This window comes from Bos grunniens, chromosome 23 (genome assembly GCF_055505025.1).
Source record: "Bos grunniens cultivar Pamir isolate PY7600 chromosome 23, Bosgru_T2T1.0, whole genome shotgun sequence".
Taxonomy (NCBI): Eukaryota; Metazoa; Chordata; class Mammalia; order Artiodactyla; family Bovidae; genus Bos; species Bos grunniens.
The window spans coordinates 6,332,363-6,349,388 of NC_141187.1; the positions used below are offsets into that span (position 1 = coordinate 6,332,363).

The window sequence follows — 17,026 nt, forward strand, 5'->3', positions numbered from 1 at the left end:
CATCAGTCATTAACCATGACCATGTAGAGCGGCCCTTTGCTATGACATGTCTGGACTGGCATCTCATCTGTGTTGCCCTCCTCACAAAAGTTTAGGACTCCAGTCTAACCATGAGAAAACATAATACAAAACCCACATTGAAAGGGATTGTACACATGACAGGTACAACTCAAAATGGTCAAGGTCAGTGAGGATAAAGAACAGTGAAAGCCGAGAAGATGTCGCAGCCACAGCATCCTGAGACAAAACTAAATGCAATGTGGTACCCAGATGAGTTCCCGGAACAGAAAAAAGACAGTGGCTTCCAAACTAGGGAAATCTGCATCACGTGTGGACTTTGGTTAATAATGTCAGATGTGTTCATCAGTTGTGACAAGTATACCTTAATGATGTAAGATGTCAGCAGTAGGGGAAATGGTATGTAATGTATGGGAATGCTTTGCACTTTCTTCCCAAATTTTCTGAAAATCTAAAACAAAAATGTTATCAAAAAAAAAGAAAGAAAGCGCAATTCCCCAGAACATCAGTGAGAACAGCATCTGGAATCTTGTTAAAAATTCAGGTTTTCAAGGCCCAGCTCAGACCTCCAGAATCATAAACTGAAGGTGTAGCAAAAATTTGTGTTTCTGCTTCTGCGATTTAGAACCCCTGACCCAGAAGGTTGATCAGGGCTCTGCTTCCCAGTGCTTCTTGTTGTAGATGAGGCCATGGCCATTTTCTCCAATGTCCAGGAGCGAAGAATCAGATTAGACCTCAGGTGGCTCCTGATTACCCATTTGTCACATTCCAGGGAGGGCGTCTCTGCTCACCTCTCTTCTTGACCTATTAGAGTCTGTCTCAGGGGTTCCTTTTCAAACCCATTTGTGCTCATGTTTTTCACAGCTTTTCCAGCCCGTGGAGACTCTCCGTCTCGGATCTCCCCAGATATAATGTGAACCAACTTTCATGTTTCCAGGGATTATAGACCAGAGCAGAGTGCGAATCCTCTGGAGACAGAGGTGACCTGGGACAAATTATGCAATCCCTCTGTGCTCGAGTTTCTTCATCTGTGATTCGAGAATGACCCAAGAGTGTCCACCTCATGGGGCTTTGTAGGGATTATGAATCAGCATCATATGGTGTTAATATCTAGCACTTAGTGAGAACCCAGTAAATGTGAACTGGTGCAGTTGTTGATGGTGGATGTCTACCTCTTAAATGGCTCTTCACTTCTCCTACAACATCCAGGTTTTGTGTGCAAATTAATCAAAGCAATCGATCAATAAACACTGGGTGAATTGAGTGGATGAACTGACCCCACAAAACACAGCTTCAAACACAGAGACATCCCCAATTTGTCTTCTAAGGCATCTTGGTTTTTTGGGTCAGGCTGTTGAAAATATTTCATATTGATTATACAAAGCTGTTAGAATAAAGCTCAAAATTAGACTGGAGAATACACCCTAGGTATGAATTGATCTTACTTCAAGCTTCACCCCCTACCTGTGTTCTGTTATCAATTAGAACACCGTTTCAATTTTGATCTAAGACTATTGTCATTCCTGAGATCTTTTAAGAGTTTCTGTTAGCCTGAAAGACGAGATTAGTCAGGAAAGAAGTCCACCTTGGGGACTGTTCCAGCAGCAGGTGGGTAAGGGAATAGAATGGAATCACGGTTCAGATTTTCCTTATTTGCTCTTTGGAACAGGTTAAACTTACATGCCATAAAGAGACAAGCTTGGGCATTTGGGTTTGTTTTCCAGATGGGCATTAATGTAGTGGATTCTGCAGTATCCGGACTAGGCGGTTGCCCTTATGCAAAAGGTGCTTCTGGGAACATAGCCACAGAGGATTTGATCTACATGCTTAATGGCCTGGGGGTTAATACGGTAAGTTAATGTAGCATATTTTAATATTCATACATTCCTTGCAGATTGAAATTGGAATGTGTCTCAGATTTGGGAAGCAACTTCGAGGTCAAGTTTTACTACACTTTTGCTCTTTCCTAAAATGCACAGTGGGAAAATACAATAAAAATTCTTGAGGGGGGCTTCATAAAAGAACTTATTGCTATAGGTCAATCACCGATAATGCTACCATTTCACTTTTTTTTTTTTTTTTACTGCTTCATGACTTCCAAAGTACTTTTTTATCTAGTATCTCATTTGATGTCACACACTTTGTGAGTTAGAGCCTGCCTTCGCTTTTATGATTGTTGTTTTTGCTGTTTTGTTTTCCTAGGAGGAAAACTGGGAACTTGGTTTTCTCACTGTGACAAGTAGGGCTTCTGGAAGAGAGCCCAGGGCCATTTTAAAATGGCCAGTGGAGGAGCAGACTTTAATAATACTTAGCATGCGAAACACTGGCCGGCAAGAATAGTCTCTTTGCAAGTGGTATCTGAGAAAGGCCCTGTAACAACACCCATCAGAATCAGTACCTTGTTTTGCCGCATGCTTGTTAAAATGACCTACTAACCTCGAAGTTAGAGTCTTTTAGGGAAAAGTATAAAAGGCAAAAACGCTGTTCACAGATGATCAGAAATTCCATATGTTTTCTGAGATGTCCAAATCACCACCTGGATTAGAGAATGGAGAGAATGTCCTTCCCTCGCTCTGCTGAGAGGTGCTCCTGCCCAGCTGACTGTCCGCGGAGTCCTTCCCTGTGCTTCCTGTTTCTCAGCTCCGCCCCTCTCTCCTGCGTTCCCGGACCCCGCAACGGCCTTCCTCCTCATCCTCGATTTCACCTTCTAGTATTTCCATGCTGATTCCCCAGGTCCACACTGCTGGGTTCCTCTTCTCCGTGTTCCAGGGTTCTTTCAGTGTCTTCCTCAGCTGTAGTACCGTCTTCTTTCTGTGTTCAGCTCCCCCTGTTCATCGAAAGACTAATATCACCTGGCATTAAATACCAGAAGCTGTTGCCTCTCTTCTCTGGTTCAGTTCAGTTCAGTCGCTCAGTGGTGTCCGATTCTTTGCGACCCCATGAATTGCAGCACGCCAGGCCTGCCTGTCCATCACCAACTCCCAGAATTCACCCAAACTCATGTGCATCGAGTAGGTGATGCCATCCAGCCATCTCATCTTCTGCCGTCCCCTTGTCCTCCTCCCCCCTTAGGAATAGCTATTACCGAGTAGTCTGATCATTTCCATCGTTTCTATTAGGTATGACCATGACAGAACCTGAAAAAAAGTAGAAATATTTTCTATTTTTCCCAATTTATTTTATTGAAGTATAGTTGACTTACAATGCTGTGTTAATTTCCACTGTACAGCAAAGTGACTCATATATATATATATTCACATACACACATTCTTTACCATATTCTTTTCCAATATGGTTTATCACAGGATATTGAATATAGTTCCAAGTAGGACCCTGTTTATCCATTCTGTATATAATAGTTTTCATCTCCTAATCCTAAACTCTTAAGCCATAGAAGTCCTTTCTTGAAGATTTATATAACTTGGATGAACTCAGTTGATGCTTCACATGAGTCAGGCTGTCTGGGTCCAACTGCAACTAACCCATGTTTCCATTTCCAAGAATGTCACAATTTAAGTTGTTATGTTGGGTAGCAACCAACAAACCAAGGCCCTCTGTGGAACCTGTATCACTGTGGCTCCCAGGCCTACACAATTAGCAAGAGCCACTGATTCGACTGCTAAACTGTTTTGATTGTTTGTCCCTTCCTTCCTACCCTTGCTGTAACTACATCAGCACAAGTCCTGATATCTTCCATGGATATTCATCCTCTTTCCTGGTCTGCGGGACTTCCCAGGTGGTGCTAGTGGCGAAGAACCGGCCTGCCAGTGCAGGAGACATAAAGATAAGGGTTCGATCCCTGAGTAGGGAAGATCCCCTTGAGAAGTACACAGCAGCCAACTCCAGTATTCTTGCCTAGAGAGGCCCATGGACAGAGGAGCCTGGCAGGCTACAGTCCATAGGGTTACAAAGAGTCAGGCACAACTGAAGTGACTTGGCACATACTTCAGACTGCCTTCAAATTCATCCTCCATGCTGCCATGGAAGATTTCATCTAAGATACAAATATGAATATGCCTTGCTTCTGCTTGGGCATGCATCAGTGGGTTCCCATTTCCTGAAAAGCAGGCCTGTATTCTGTCACACACTGTGGCCTTTTTTTTTCCTTTTCCAGTCACTTCTGGCTGTTCCTTTCCACGTATCCCATGATATTTTTCAGATGTCTATATTGATGGTGCCTCATGCCTCCTCCTTCTTCTCAAGGACTCACACTCTGTACAAGCCTCGGGTCAGGATTTACCCTTCCTTGAACTCTCCCCAGATGCACTGCTCTCCTTTCCTTTCCTTTTCCTTTCCTGCTCTCCTTTCCTTTTCCTCAGTGGGTTGACCACCCTGCAGCTCTGCCCTCATGGTCATCTGGATCTCTCTCTCTCAGTTACTTTGGTTGCAGTGCAGGCTTTCCTGTTTAGGGTCCACAAATCCTGCTTGACCACAGGCACCCTAAAGACAGAAACTGTAGTCTATGTGAAGTTCTTGAAACCTCATAATGTATCACAGTACATTAACATATTTAAGCTCCTGGTTTAAATGCTGAAATGATTTAAGTATAAATGCCATATTATTTCAAAAAGGTATCTTTTCATTGGGCTTCCAGGGTGGCTTAGTGGTAAAGAATCTGCTTGCCAATCCAGAAGAAGCAGGTTTGACCCCTGGGTTGGGAGTATCCCTTAGAGAAGGAAATGGCAGCTCACTCCAGTATTGTTGCTTGGGAAATCCCATGGACAGAGGAGTTTGACAGAGTACAGCCCACGGGGCCGCAAAAGAGTCGGACACAACTTAGTGATTAAAAACAAACAAACAGAAATAATCTGTTCTTTAAGTTAGAGAAGGCCAAAACACAATTCTTTGCTGTGATACCAACCAATCCCACTGCATAACGGCTATAAATGAAAATTACTGGAAAGCAAAGAACTTTGATGCCTAAAATCTTATGATCTTTTGTTAGATGTAATTCAGAAGTGAAAGACCATATGTAACTTATTCTGTACAAAATTTGCATATCACTGCATCAAGAATGTGAAACCAAACTATGCCTCAAGGACCCTCCACCCAAAACCAATACAAAACCCAAACAAGCGTTAGTGCCCCCAAAGCAACTTCACAATAAAAAGAAACAGGAAAATGATTTACATGTCATTTTACAAATTCCTTTTGGTGATTCTTAAGCAGAAGTAAACTGCAAAGAAAGCAGCACTTTAAAAGTTTCTAGAGAGAAGTAACGAGCTATATTAAACTTATGATCTCTTTATCATCACTGGTATGAAAAGCCCCTGTGCGTATTTATACTTGTTCATTTTAAGAAAACATCAGACTTACATAAATTTTAAAAGCTACTCCTTAATAGCAAGGAGCTTGAGTCAGTTCAGGTTTAAGTCTGCGTTGTTTCCAGTCCATATTGAGGGAAGACATAGCAGCTCACAAAATGCTGCCTGGGGGCAAACCTCTGGTGAACCTGCCTACCCTGTGCCCCACAGTCCCCGCCAGTGACAGCTCCGTGCAGGTTGGAAACTCGGTGGTGATTCTTGGCTCCGCCAAGCCCAAGATGACGAGCCTGCGCTGAACTTGGCCTTCAAACCCCACTGCCGATCTGTCATCCATGGATTTACCAAAGCCTTTGTTGATCCTGTTTATGCTCCCAGTCAGTACAACCTCTCAGGCAAACAAGTTCCAGATGTGGACTAAATACTACTTCATTTTATTAAACTACCTCCTTCAACTTCATGCCAGTAATAGTGTTTCTGGATGTGGTTAAAAATTATACACACGTTCATCATTCCTATGTGTCTTACAGCTTTATCAGGTTTGTTTGTTTATATACTAAAATATTCTATGAGATTCCCCTGTCAAGTCCTTATCTATAAACTGCTCCAAAGCATTATCCTTTAAATTGCCCTTCACTGATATTGGTTCATGCTTTCTGATTCTACTGCTGTCCTTCATAGAGTTCAGGTACCAGCATAATGACACTGGATTATTCAGGTGTGGTTAGCCTAGGGTCAGATTCAAGATATGTTTTAATAAAGCAGAAAAATCTACAATCTATATAATTTATGGAGACAAATGTTGTCCCCCAATCAATAATGAACATTTGTTTGATTATTTTAAATGGTTAAGTAACTACTAATATAATTAAAAGAAATCTGTTTTGTCTTCTTTCTCCCCACCCCTCCTTCCTACCTGGCACCGACATTTTTGTCTCACCAGGGTGTGAATCTTTACAAAGTGATGGAAGCTGGTGACTTCATCTGCAAAGCTGTAAATAAAACTACAAACTCTAAAGTAGCACAAGCTTCATTCAATGCCTGACTCGAATGACTTTGTGACTTAAGTTTGAGAAGCTCCATTTCAGCTACAGATATGCATCTGAAAATCATTACTGTCAACTTGTTCTGAAATGTGGAGTAATAGACAAAAGTGGGAAAAAGAAAGAGAGATACTTTGAAAAAAGGGTATCACTGGATGGATTATGAAGTGGATGGGAAGGTATACCAGTCATCAGGTAAATTGCAAGCCAAGGCTAAATAATAAAATTTGCAGACGTCCTTTGAACTTGGAGAAAAGTCTACCACTCTTTTGCTCTTATAGAAATAACTTTTTAATTTAGTCGACGTGAAAATTGACTTCAGATTTCCCTAAGTATCAAATACTGTGTTAATACTTAATCAAGCTGGCTTAGCACAGCGTACATTTCATCAGTAGTTTATGAGCCCCTGTGTGGTGTGCAAAGTGTGTGGCCTCCGTATTATACATTATACGCCTCTGGATCTCAACTTTGCATTTGCCAAGTCAGTTAAATTATGGACCGAGCGCCAAATCTCCATCTGACCCCACATAATTTTTAGCAATAGAACTTTTATATTCCAAGTATGCTAACATCTGTTAACTATTTCGGTGACTTTATCTTGTTCCAAGAGGCTGTGGTCAATGGCCAGATGCCACATCCTGGAAACATATGACCTCCTGTGTTTGTCACATGCATCCAGTTTTCCATGCTTTGCCTTTCATCAGTTGTAGTAGAAACCAGCAGAGTGCTACTCAGCTATTGAGAAACAAAAGGTCCAACTTCATCCCAATGTCTAAGTTGCAGTGATGAGAATAGAAAGATATATGTACCATGATACACTTTTATCATTTTCAGCTCACTTCCAAGTTGTCCAAGGAATGTCCATTAATGTTGTCCATTAATGCGGTTATTAATTTATGAAAACAGAACATCAGTGCAATGATTAATTTATGAAAACAGAATTTTTCCATTGATTCAAGGTAGTTTGATTACATCACATCTGTTTGGGAGGATTGACATTTTATGGTTATTTTTAATGTTGAAGTGGCTGAAATTTTATCTTCTGTAATAACATTGCCAGAAATAGCAAATATATGTCCAAGTTGAGAAGAGGCACAGGAGGGCTGTGTTAAGAAAAATATATTTCTATTACCTATGCAAATCATATGGGGGCAGTATTATTCCATGTGGATCTAAATTGTCAGTATTTTTATTAATATTTATGTAGACTTTCCAATGATACTGGGTGATCTTATCTTTGAATACATTTGAATAGAACTTGATATATGAAAGTGAGCATTGTGGGCTTTCTATTAAATATTCATCAAAACCGCAGGAAATAAAAAGAAATTCAAGAAAATAAGAGAATTGCTGATTACTACTGTGTTAACTTTAAGGTTACACAATTACAATAAAAGGATTACAAGGGAAACATATTGGAAATTGACAGGAACTAAGTTTCCATGGAGGAGGCTAAGGCTCAGGTTGTGATGGAGCTTGTCATCAGAACTGAGTGGCCCTCTGCATTTGGGTTAGTGCTGGGGCATGGGAAGTGTGGAGAGCAAACGTACCACGCCTCTTTATGGATCTGTTACATCGGCTCTCTTCAGGAAGAGCGTGGTGCCGCAGTGGGGGCAGGAAGGAGACACCTGCCCCCCAGTGCACAGCAGGACGCCTCCCTTCCCATCTGAGAAGACTGACTTTTCCTCTCTCTTATGCAGCTGTGGAGTTCTTAGTTTTATGATATTTGGAAAAAGCAGCAGTTTATGCAGACTGCTTATAGAAACAGTGAAGGGCAAAACTTCGCTGTTTAGAAATGAAAACCACCACGGGCTCTTCAAAAGGCAGAGGGAGCTGTCAGAACCCCGGGTGCAGCCTAGCACACGCATGCACTGCATAGACAGCAGTCCACCTATTCATGTCCCAGAGCACCTCAAAGCTTCCTAATCACACGCCACAGGAAAAGTCTGTGCTTTAGGTGTTTGTTATCCTTCACCAAAACCATCTAAACCCTTCTCTTAAGGAGAGTTTCTTTTCTGGTTTTAAGGGGGTGGGGATCACATAATCAAATAAAATGGCCTGAATTCCAGAGGCAGAATCCCCCCAAAGCTATATTTCCACTAACTAGGAAACTTTGGAGTCACTGTAGGACCTACCCAAACAACCTGCCCACACATAAACCCACACCAGGGTTAGCCCTGGGGAAAGGCTTAGGAATGGCAAAGCAATTATGCAGTACGTTTAGAAGTAACCTTTTATGACATCTGCCCTTTAAGACTACTGTAAAAAGTAGACATTTTCTAAATTCTGGATTCATGAAATTCATAAAGCAAAGAAAAGGAAACTTGCTTAGAAAATTGAGAATGCCTTTTTATGCTGTTTCTTCTGATCACTATAACATTTAATAAATAACCCTTTAGCTGCAGTTCTGTGGCTATTCATTTCTATATATATGCATGAATTCTAGACATGTAACAGGATACTTAGCATTGAATACATAAACCAGCAATATCCCTATCAGAGCAGTAAAGGAGAGATAAAATAAAGCTGGGGCCCCTCCAGAAATCTACATTAAATAGGCATGTGGAACATTGCTATGAATACTCATAATCATCTGCAAAATGCTTTGTGGACTAGAAGATAGAAGTTTTACGCTTGTGTGGGGCAGGTCTGAGTTAAAAGGATAGTTTTGAAGGTATAGAGCTAGAGAAGAATGGGTAAGCTAGGGAGGAAGGGAGAGAGGAGGGGTACAGAATGGAGTGAGGGAAGAAGGTGAAAAGAGAGGGAGGGAGAGAACGAGAGGGTTGAGAAACTATTTCCACCCTGCCTTTGAGCAGCTCCAGTGGAAGTCGCCTCCTGCTCTGATAGAAATATTCACGAGGCTGCTTTAAACTTCAGGCAATAGAAAACCAACTCATCGGAAAAGACCCTGATAATGGGAAAGATTGAGGGCAGGAGAAGGGACCGATGGAGGATGAGATTGTTGGGTAGCAACGTCAACACAATGGATGTGAGTTTGACCAAACTCTGGGAGATAGTGAAGTACAGGGAAGCCTGGCATGCTGCAGTCCATTAGGTCACAAAGAGTCAGACATGACTTAGTAACTGAAAAACAGGAACAATAGAAAACTTGTACTCCACAGGCTTAGTTTCAAATATCTCAGGATTACTGCTTTTTCTACCATCATTTAGCTTGCAGACTCAATTGCCCATTTCCCTGTTGACACCTTCAGGCTCCTCCTCTTCTGAGTTGCAAAGTAGTTGTAGCATTTCTGAGTCACACCATCCCCACAGGACTCAGCCTCTGCTGAGGGCTTTTGTGTCTGGAATGCCTGTTTTTAATCAATGAAGGGCATTTCCCCCATCCCACCCCAAACTTTCTCTCCTGTTTCACTGGGCAGAACATCATCACGTGCCCATCCCTTAGCTCCTTACTTACTTACGTGAGGAGTAGACCATGAGGATAGACCAGCCAAGGTCATGGGTGACCTAGAGTGGATCTGTGCAGTGGTTCAGAAGATGACCCCAGAGTAGCATGTGTCCTGGTGAGAAAGGGTAGGAGAATGGGAGGCAGAAGACCTAACACCTCTGAAGAAGGAGCCATATCCAAGTTCTCTGAGACAGGAGGAAAGGATGGAAATGGAAAAAGCTTCAAATGTGAGAGGAGTAGGTTTTAAGGGGAAAGTTGTCCATCGTGCTAATTGGTCTCTACATTTGTTTTTCTTCAGGAAAGTAGGAAATGAGGTCTGTGAGCATTACAAGTGAGGGTGGAGGGAAGGCTTGAGAAGAATGGGAATCTGTGAAACCCACCCAAAGCAGTATTAGAGGTTCACATACTCTAAAAAATGGTACAGATGAGAAACGGACAGAGAAAACAAAGCTATGGTTCCCAAGGGGGAAACTGGGGTGGTGGGGGTGGGGGGGATAAACTGAAAGTTGGGATTAGCAGATGTACACTACCACATATAAATTAAACAACAATGATTTACTGTATAGTCCAGGGAACTATACAGCATTCTTTCCCATCATAGGTTACTATTCAGTGTCTGCTGCTGCTGCTGCTGCTAAGTCGGTTCAGTCATGTCTGACTCTGTGAGACCCCATAGACGGCAGCCCACCAGGCTCTGCCATCCCTGGGATTCTCCAGGCAGGAGTACTGGAGTGGATTTCCATTTCCTTCTCCAATGCATGAAAGTGAAAAGTGAAAGTGAAGTCACTCAGTCGTATCTGACTCTTAGCAACCCCATGGACTGCAGCCTACCAGGCTCCTCCATCCATGGGATTTTCCAGGCAAGAGTACTGAAATGGGGTGCCATTGCCTTCTCTGAAAAAGAATATAGATGTATACATATGTACATAAATCTGCATCACTTTGCTGTACACTGGAAACTTCAATACTGTAAATCAACTATACTTCAATTAAAACCGAAGAAGTTAACTTACTTTATAACCGTTTTCTAGGGGCACTTGTGTGCTAAGCCTAAGTGTAGTGCTTGGTCCTCTGCCTTTACAGCTCTGTGTTCCATGCACTTCCCCCTCTTTGAAGCACTTCTTAATTTCTGTGGTCCTGCCCTCCTCTGGCTCCTACTGTATCCTTGATCCCAGGTCCTGCCACATCTTTCATTGTTTGGTCTGTTCCTTCTCTCTATTCTGTTTACCTGGAGACTTACAAATGCAAAACTGCTCACAACTCCTATCCTTGTCCAAATGCCTTCCAAGGTCGGCAGGGTTGTCATCGCCTGAGTTTTTTGGGGAAATGCAGACTATGGGGCTCCACTCCAGACAAACTGCATCACCATCTGCATTAAATTTTTTTTTAATTGATGTGTATTTTCATTTTTATTCAGTTCAAGAAATTTCCTTTCTTTTTTTTTTTTTTTGGTTATGAGGCATGTGGGATCTTAGTTGTCTGACCAGAGATCAAATATGCACCCTCTGAAGCAGAAGCACTGGAGTGCTGGGGAAGTCCCATTGTCTGCATTTTTAGCAAGATCTTTACAGAACTCATATGCTTGTTAAAATTTGAGAAACACCTGCCAGTTTAGCACTTCCTCTTGGGCATCTAATGGGCATCAAAAGCTTCATGTATCCAGAGTACCTTGTAGCACTTGCCTTTGTGTGGTGTGTCCTAGCCTGTTGTCTTTTCTCTGCTCCTGAAACAAGGTAGCCTGGGGCCTATTTCAGGTCCTTTACCTGGTTATTCTCTCTGCCAGTCATGGGTCATGCTCTTTCCCTGTTTGTGACTTCTGGCCATTCAGGCACCAGCAGCATAAATTTCACCTCCTTAGTGAGTTTCCCCAGATGACTCAGACTAAAGTAAGGCCTCAGATACTCTCTATGACATCAACGTGTTGCATTTTCCTTTTCATTATATAATATTTAACATTTATTTATTTATTTTATTTCTTTGCTCAACAGAATGCATCTTCCAAGAGAGCAGGGGGTTTTCCATGTTCAACATTCATAGTTTCTTATGGCTTGGTGTGATAGGTATCTAATACATGTTGGTTAGGAGCAAAAATAAAAATAGATGAGTTAATTTCAAACAAGAAGGGAAGTACGCAATACATATATCACATCTCCTGCCACCTTCCTTCCCTTGACTCTTGTTTCTCAGCAAGATCCAAGTTAACAGGCTCATCATCAGGATTTCTCCAGGATACTTGGATTGGAGACAGATTTCACCAATTTCCTATATGTGATATCCCTCAAACTTATTATAAGAGCAAATTAAACTGAGTACTAGGGACTGCTATAATGAAAGATTTAAAATAACGCTTCAGTTGTGGGACAGAGACCCTGACCCAATGCTCAGCCCTTGGAGAGAGGGGGTATCCTGGACTTATTGCCCATCCATCTGTCGTGAGTTGTCCTGACATCATCTGATCTATTACTTGGCAGCTTGAAACCTCAGTGAATTTACCAATCCCTTTAAACCTTGCTTCAAACCTCACTTCCTTTATGTATAAAACTTGCATGGCAATGGTCCTTATTTAGACAGCTGTGGGAAGAGCTTCATGAAATAATGCTTATAAGTGTTTGGCAAAGGGCCAGAAAGTGGTCAATAAATGTTGACTGTCATCTTTTTTATTGCCCCTTTCTATGGCACTGCCCTGGAGTGGAACTCCTTTTCCCTTATGAGTGGTTCAACCCCCAGGAAGGCTCTCATAAAAGGTCACCCTGTATTCTGTTCCATGTAAAGATGCATTGTCTTAAAGGGCTCGTTGTGATCCTGAAAGAGACAACTCGCCATTAAACCCCATAAATATGTGATCTTAAATTGGCACCAAAGCCCCATACGTGGCTTATTACACTGCATCATTGAACTACGCTTCTAAGCTGCCTTTTCTATATTTCTTGGGACTGTAATTCCCATAGGAACTTACTGTGAGACTTTTACTGAGTAACCCTGTCTAAAGAACATCATATGGTGTTAGAAAGTGTTCTAGTTTCATTCTTTTACAAGTGGTTGACCAGATTTCCCAGCACCACTTGTTAAAGAGATTGTCTTTAATCCATTGTATATTCTTGCCTCCTTTGTCAAAGATAAGGTGTCCATATGTGTGTGGATTTATCTCTGGGCTTTCTATTTTGTTCCATTGATCTATATTTCTGTCTTTGTGCCAGTACCATACTGTCTTGATAACTGTGGCTTTGTAGTAGAGCCTGAAGTCAGGTAGGTTGATTCCTCCAGTTCCATTTTTCTTTCTCAAGATCGCTTTGGCTATTCGAGGTTTTTTGTATTTCCATACAAATTGTGAAATTATTTGTTCTAGCTCTGTGAAGAATACTGTTGGTAGCTTGATAGGGATTGCATTGAATCTATAAATTGCTTTGGGTAGTATACTCATTTTCACTATATTGATTCTTCCAATCCATGAACATGGTATATTTCTCCATCTATTAGTGTCCTCTTTGATTTCTTTCACCAGTGTTTTATAGTTTTCTATATATAGGTCTTTAGTTTCTTTAGGTAGATATATTCCTAAGTATTTTATTCTTTTCGTTGCAATGGTGAATGGAATTGTTTCCTTAATTTCTCTTTCTGTTTTCTCATTATTAGTGTATAGGAATGCAAGGGATTTCTGTGTGTTGATTTTATATCCTGCAACTTTACTATAATCATTGATTAGTTCTAGTAATTTTCTGGTGGAGTCTTTAGGGTTTTCTATGTAGAGGATCATGTCATCTGCAAATAGTGAGAGTTTTACTTCTTCTTTTCCAATTTGGATTCCTTTTATTTCTTTTTCTGCTCTGATTGCTGTGGCCAAAACTTCCAAAACTATGTTGAATAGTAATGGTGAAAGTGGGCACCCTTGTCTTGTTCCTGACTTTAGAGGAAATGTTTTCAATTTTTCACCATTGAGAATAATGTTTGCTGTGGGTTTGTCATATATAGCTTTTATTATGTTGAGGTATGTTCCTTCTATTCCTGCTTTCTGGAGAGTTTTTATCATAAATGGCTGTTGAATTTTGTCAAAGGCTTTCTCTGCATCTATTGAGATAATCATATGGTTTTTGTTTTTCAATTTGTTAATGTGGTGGATTAAAGATCTCAACGTAAGACCAGAAACTATAAAACTCCTAGAGGAGAACATAGGCAAAATACTCTCTGACATACATCACAGCAGGATCCTCTATGACCCACCTCCCAGAATATTGGAAATAAAAGCAAAAATAAACAAATGGGACCTAATTAAACTTAAAAGCTTCTGCACTTCAAAGGAAACTATTAGCAAGGTGAAAAGACAGCCTTCAGAATGGGAGAAAATAATAGCAAATGAATCAACCGACAAACAACTAATCTCAAAAATATACAAGCAACTCCTACAGCTCAACTCCAGAAAAATAAATGACCCAATCAAAAAATGGGCCAAAGATCTAAATAGACATTTCTCCAAAGAAGACATACAGATGGCTAACAAACACATGAAAAGATGCTCAACATCACTCATTATCAGAGAAATGCAAATCAAAACCACTATGAGATACCATTTCACACCAGTCAGAATGGCTGCGATCCAAAAGTCTACAAATAATAAATGCTGGAGAGGGTGTGGAGAAAAGGGAACCCTCTTACACTGTTGGTGGGAATGCAAACTAGTACAGCCACTATGGAGAACAGTGTGGAGATTCCTTAAAAAACTGGAAATAGAATTGCCTTATGATCCAGCAATCCCACTGCTGGGCATACACACTGAGGAAACCAGAAGGGAAAGAGACACGTGTACCCCAATGTTCATCGCAGCACTGTTTATAATAGCCAGGACATGGAAGCAACCTAGATGCCCATCAGCAGATGAATGGATAAGAAAGCTGTGGTACATATACACAATGGAGTATTACTCAGCCATTAAAAAGAATACATTTCAATCAGTTCTAATGAGGTGGATGAAACTGGAGCCTATTATACAGAGTGAAGTAAGCCAGAAGGAAAAACACCAATACAGTATACTAATGCATATATATGGAATTTAGAAAGATGGTAACGATAACCCTGTATACGAGACAGCAAAAGAGACACTGATGTATAGAACAGGCTTATGGACTCTGTGGGAGAGGGAGAGGGTGGGAAGATTTGGGAGAATGGCATTGAAACATGTGAAATGTCATGTATGAAACGAGATGCCAGTCCAGGTTCAATGCACGATGCTGGATGCTTGGGGCTGGTGCACTGGGACGACCCAGAGGAATGGTATGGGGAGGGAGGAGGGAGGAGGGTTCAGGATGGGGAACACATGAGAAATAAAGGAATAAAAAATTTTTAAAAATAAAAAAAATAAATAAAGAACATCATAATAGCCTTATTCTCCAGATCTTATATCACCGAAAGTCAGAAATTCTGTGAATATTAGGCATTTATTCCTATTCTTTGAGTGGTTGCATGAGTGGATTGCTCTCTACTGCCACATAGGAGTGTTTTCTTGGTGGGATATCAAATTAGGCAGTCTTCTCTATTCTTCTTGTTCTACAGAATATGCTTCCATTATGAAGTCATGAGCTTCTTGAAGAAGACTATTCTTTTATTCCATGAGAGCCATCCATCCTCTGACCTGAGCCATAGTATTAAGCTTATGTGGCTTAGGGAAGGGCTTATACACTTCTAGGAATTAAGTGGTAATATCACAAAAATTCTGGTAACTGCTTCATCTGAAATTTCTACAGCTAGTTCTTTAAGGTCATTGGTAGACGAACAACATGCCATGGGTAACTGGACCATTATCCTGGGTTGTTGAATTTTGAAGAGCTGTCTCTCAATCAAAAGTTTTCACAGTTGCCCCTCTATCTACTCATATTGCTAATGTATTGGATTGTTGGACAGATATTCTGGAAGCTTTCTGAGAAGCCAGAGGCATCACAAAGAAGAAAAACATTAGCTGCTTTGCTTTTTCCCCCAGGAACTTCATCCAGATGTAATTGGATCATCTGGGAGTCAACTGACTAAATTCAACTTCTGAATGTGTGTGTATTCCAAAAGTAGAGAGGAGGCAATGAAATTCAAATACAAGTGCCTGGTTCTTTCTTTTTTCTTTGTTTCTCTGTTCAATCGTTTGTTTCTCTGCCTCTTTCTTTCTTCCTTCCATCCCCTCTTTCCTTCCTTCCTACTTTCTTTCTTTCTTCCTCCTTCCCTTCCTTCCTTTGTTTCTCTCTTGATTTTTGAAAATAGTTTATTTAGAAATATTTCCATTTTGTATTTATTTTTGTTAAAAACAGTGTATGTCCCCATAAACGTCCTGTCTTCTCATTCTAACACAGCATGTTACTTAGTCTAAAAATCTTCCAGCAAGAACCCCAGTAGTTTTCTTTTTAAAATTCATTTGCTAAAAATTTAAAAATCCAATTTCTTTGGGTAAGCTTTCAAGAACAACTGATTTATATACATATGTGCACACACATATGCATGGAAGCCACATATTAGTGCATTTCACTAAAACCTTTTTTTATGGAATTGGTGGATGAGATTATGACCTTAGTCACGGTTTTGTAAGTTTAGTCTCAGGCACATTTATGTTTCAAATCACATATCTTTCATAGCTTGCTTTCTTTTCTTTCAGCTTCAAAGTGTATTCTGTTCCATGTAAAGGGTGCATTGTACAATGAGACAGTTTGATGCACTGATATAGTACAAAATGATTACCACCATAGTGTTAGTTAACAGCTCCACCATGTCACAGAATTGCCATTACCTTTTGTTATGAAAACATTTCCAATCTACTGTCTTAGAAGATTCAAGCATATAATACATTATTATTAACCATAATCACATAATAGAATGGTGGTTACCAGAGACTTAGAATAGTGCAAAACATTAGATGTGGGTCAGAAGTCAAGCTTCCAGTTATAAAATGCATACATGCCGAGGATCTTACAGCAGCTCTGAATTTTTCTTACAGCAGCCTGTACACTTAGATATCTGTTACATTTGTACAAAGGAAAAAAAAATTGTTATCTATGGACTTCTCTTTGAAAAAAACAGTGTGTCTTAAGTTTATCAGCTCAAGACCTTCGCAGACATGGAGGAGCAGTGGGGCGCAGGCTAGACCTGCGGGCAGTGAGAAAGGAGGGAGAATGATGTGATGATGCATGTTAGAAGCATGAGTGGGGGCGGATGTGTTTCTGCAAGGGGTCTGTACACTCGCGGGAAGGACGGTGTCCGGCACACTGCTAGGCTTTCAGTCTGCTTCTGCATCCTGGCCTTATACCGCTCTGGTGACTGGAGGCTCT

At 40.8% G+C, this 17,026-nt stretch overlaps 1 protein-coding gene across 2 annotated transcripts in view; it reads left to right on the forward strand.

The window, feature by feature from the left end:
• The window catches only part of HMGCLL1 (3-hydroxy-3-methylglutaryl-CoA lyase like 1), a 200,019-nt gene extending 192,358 nt beyond the window's left edge, over positions 1-7,661 (forward strand). For both annotated transcript variants that reach the window (XM_086370614.1, XM_086370613.1), the window contains 2 exons: positions 1,743-1,868; positions 6,223-7,661. In XM_086370614.1, coding sequence (XP_086226740.1) covers positions 1,743-1,868; positions 6,223-6,324 — 228 coding nt within the window. In that variant the 3' untranslated portion in view covers positions 6,325-7,661. The remainder of the gene's footprint in view (positions 1-1,742; positions 1,869-6,222) is intronic.
• Positions 7,662-17,026: the final 9,365 nt, after the last annotated feature.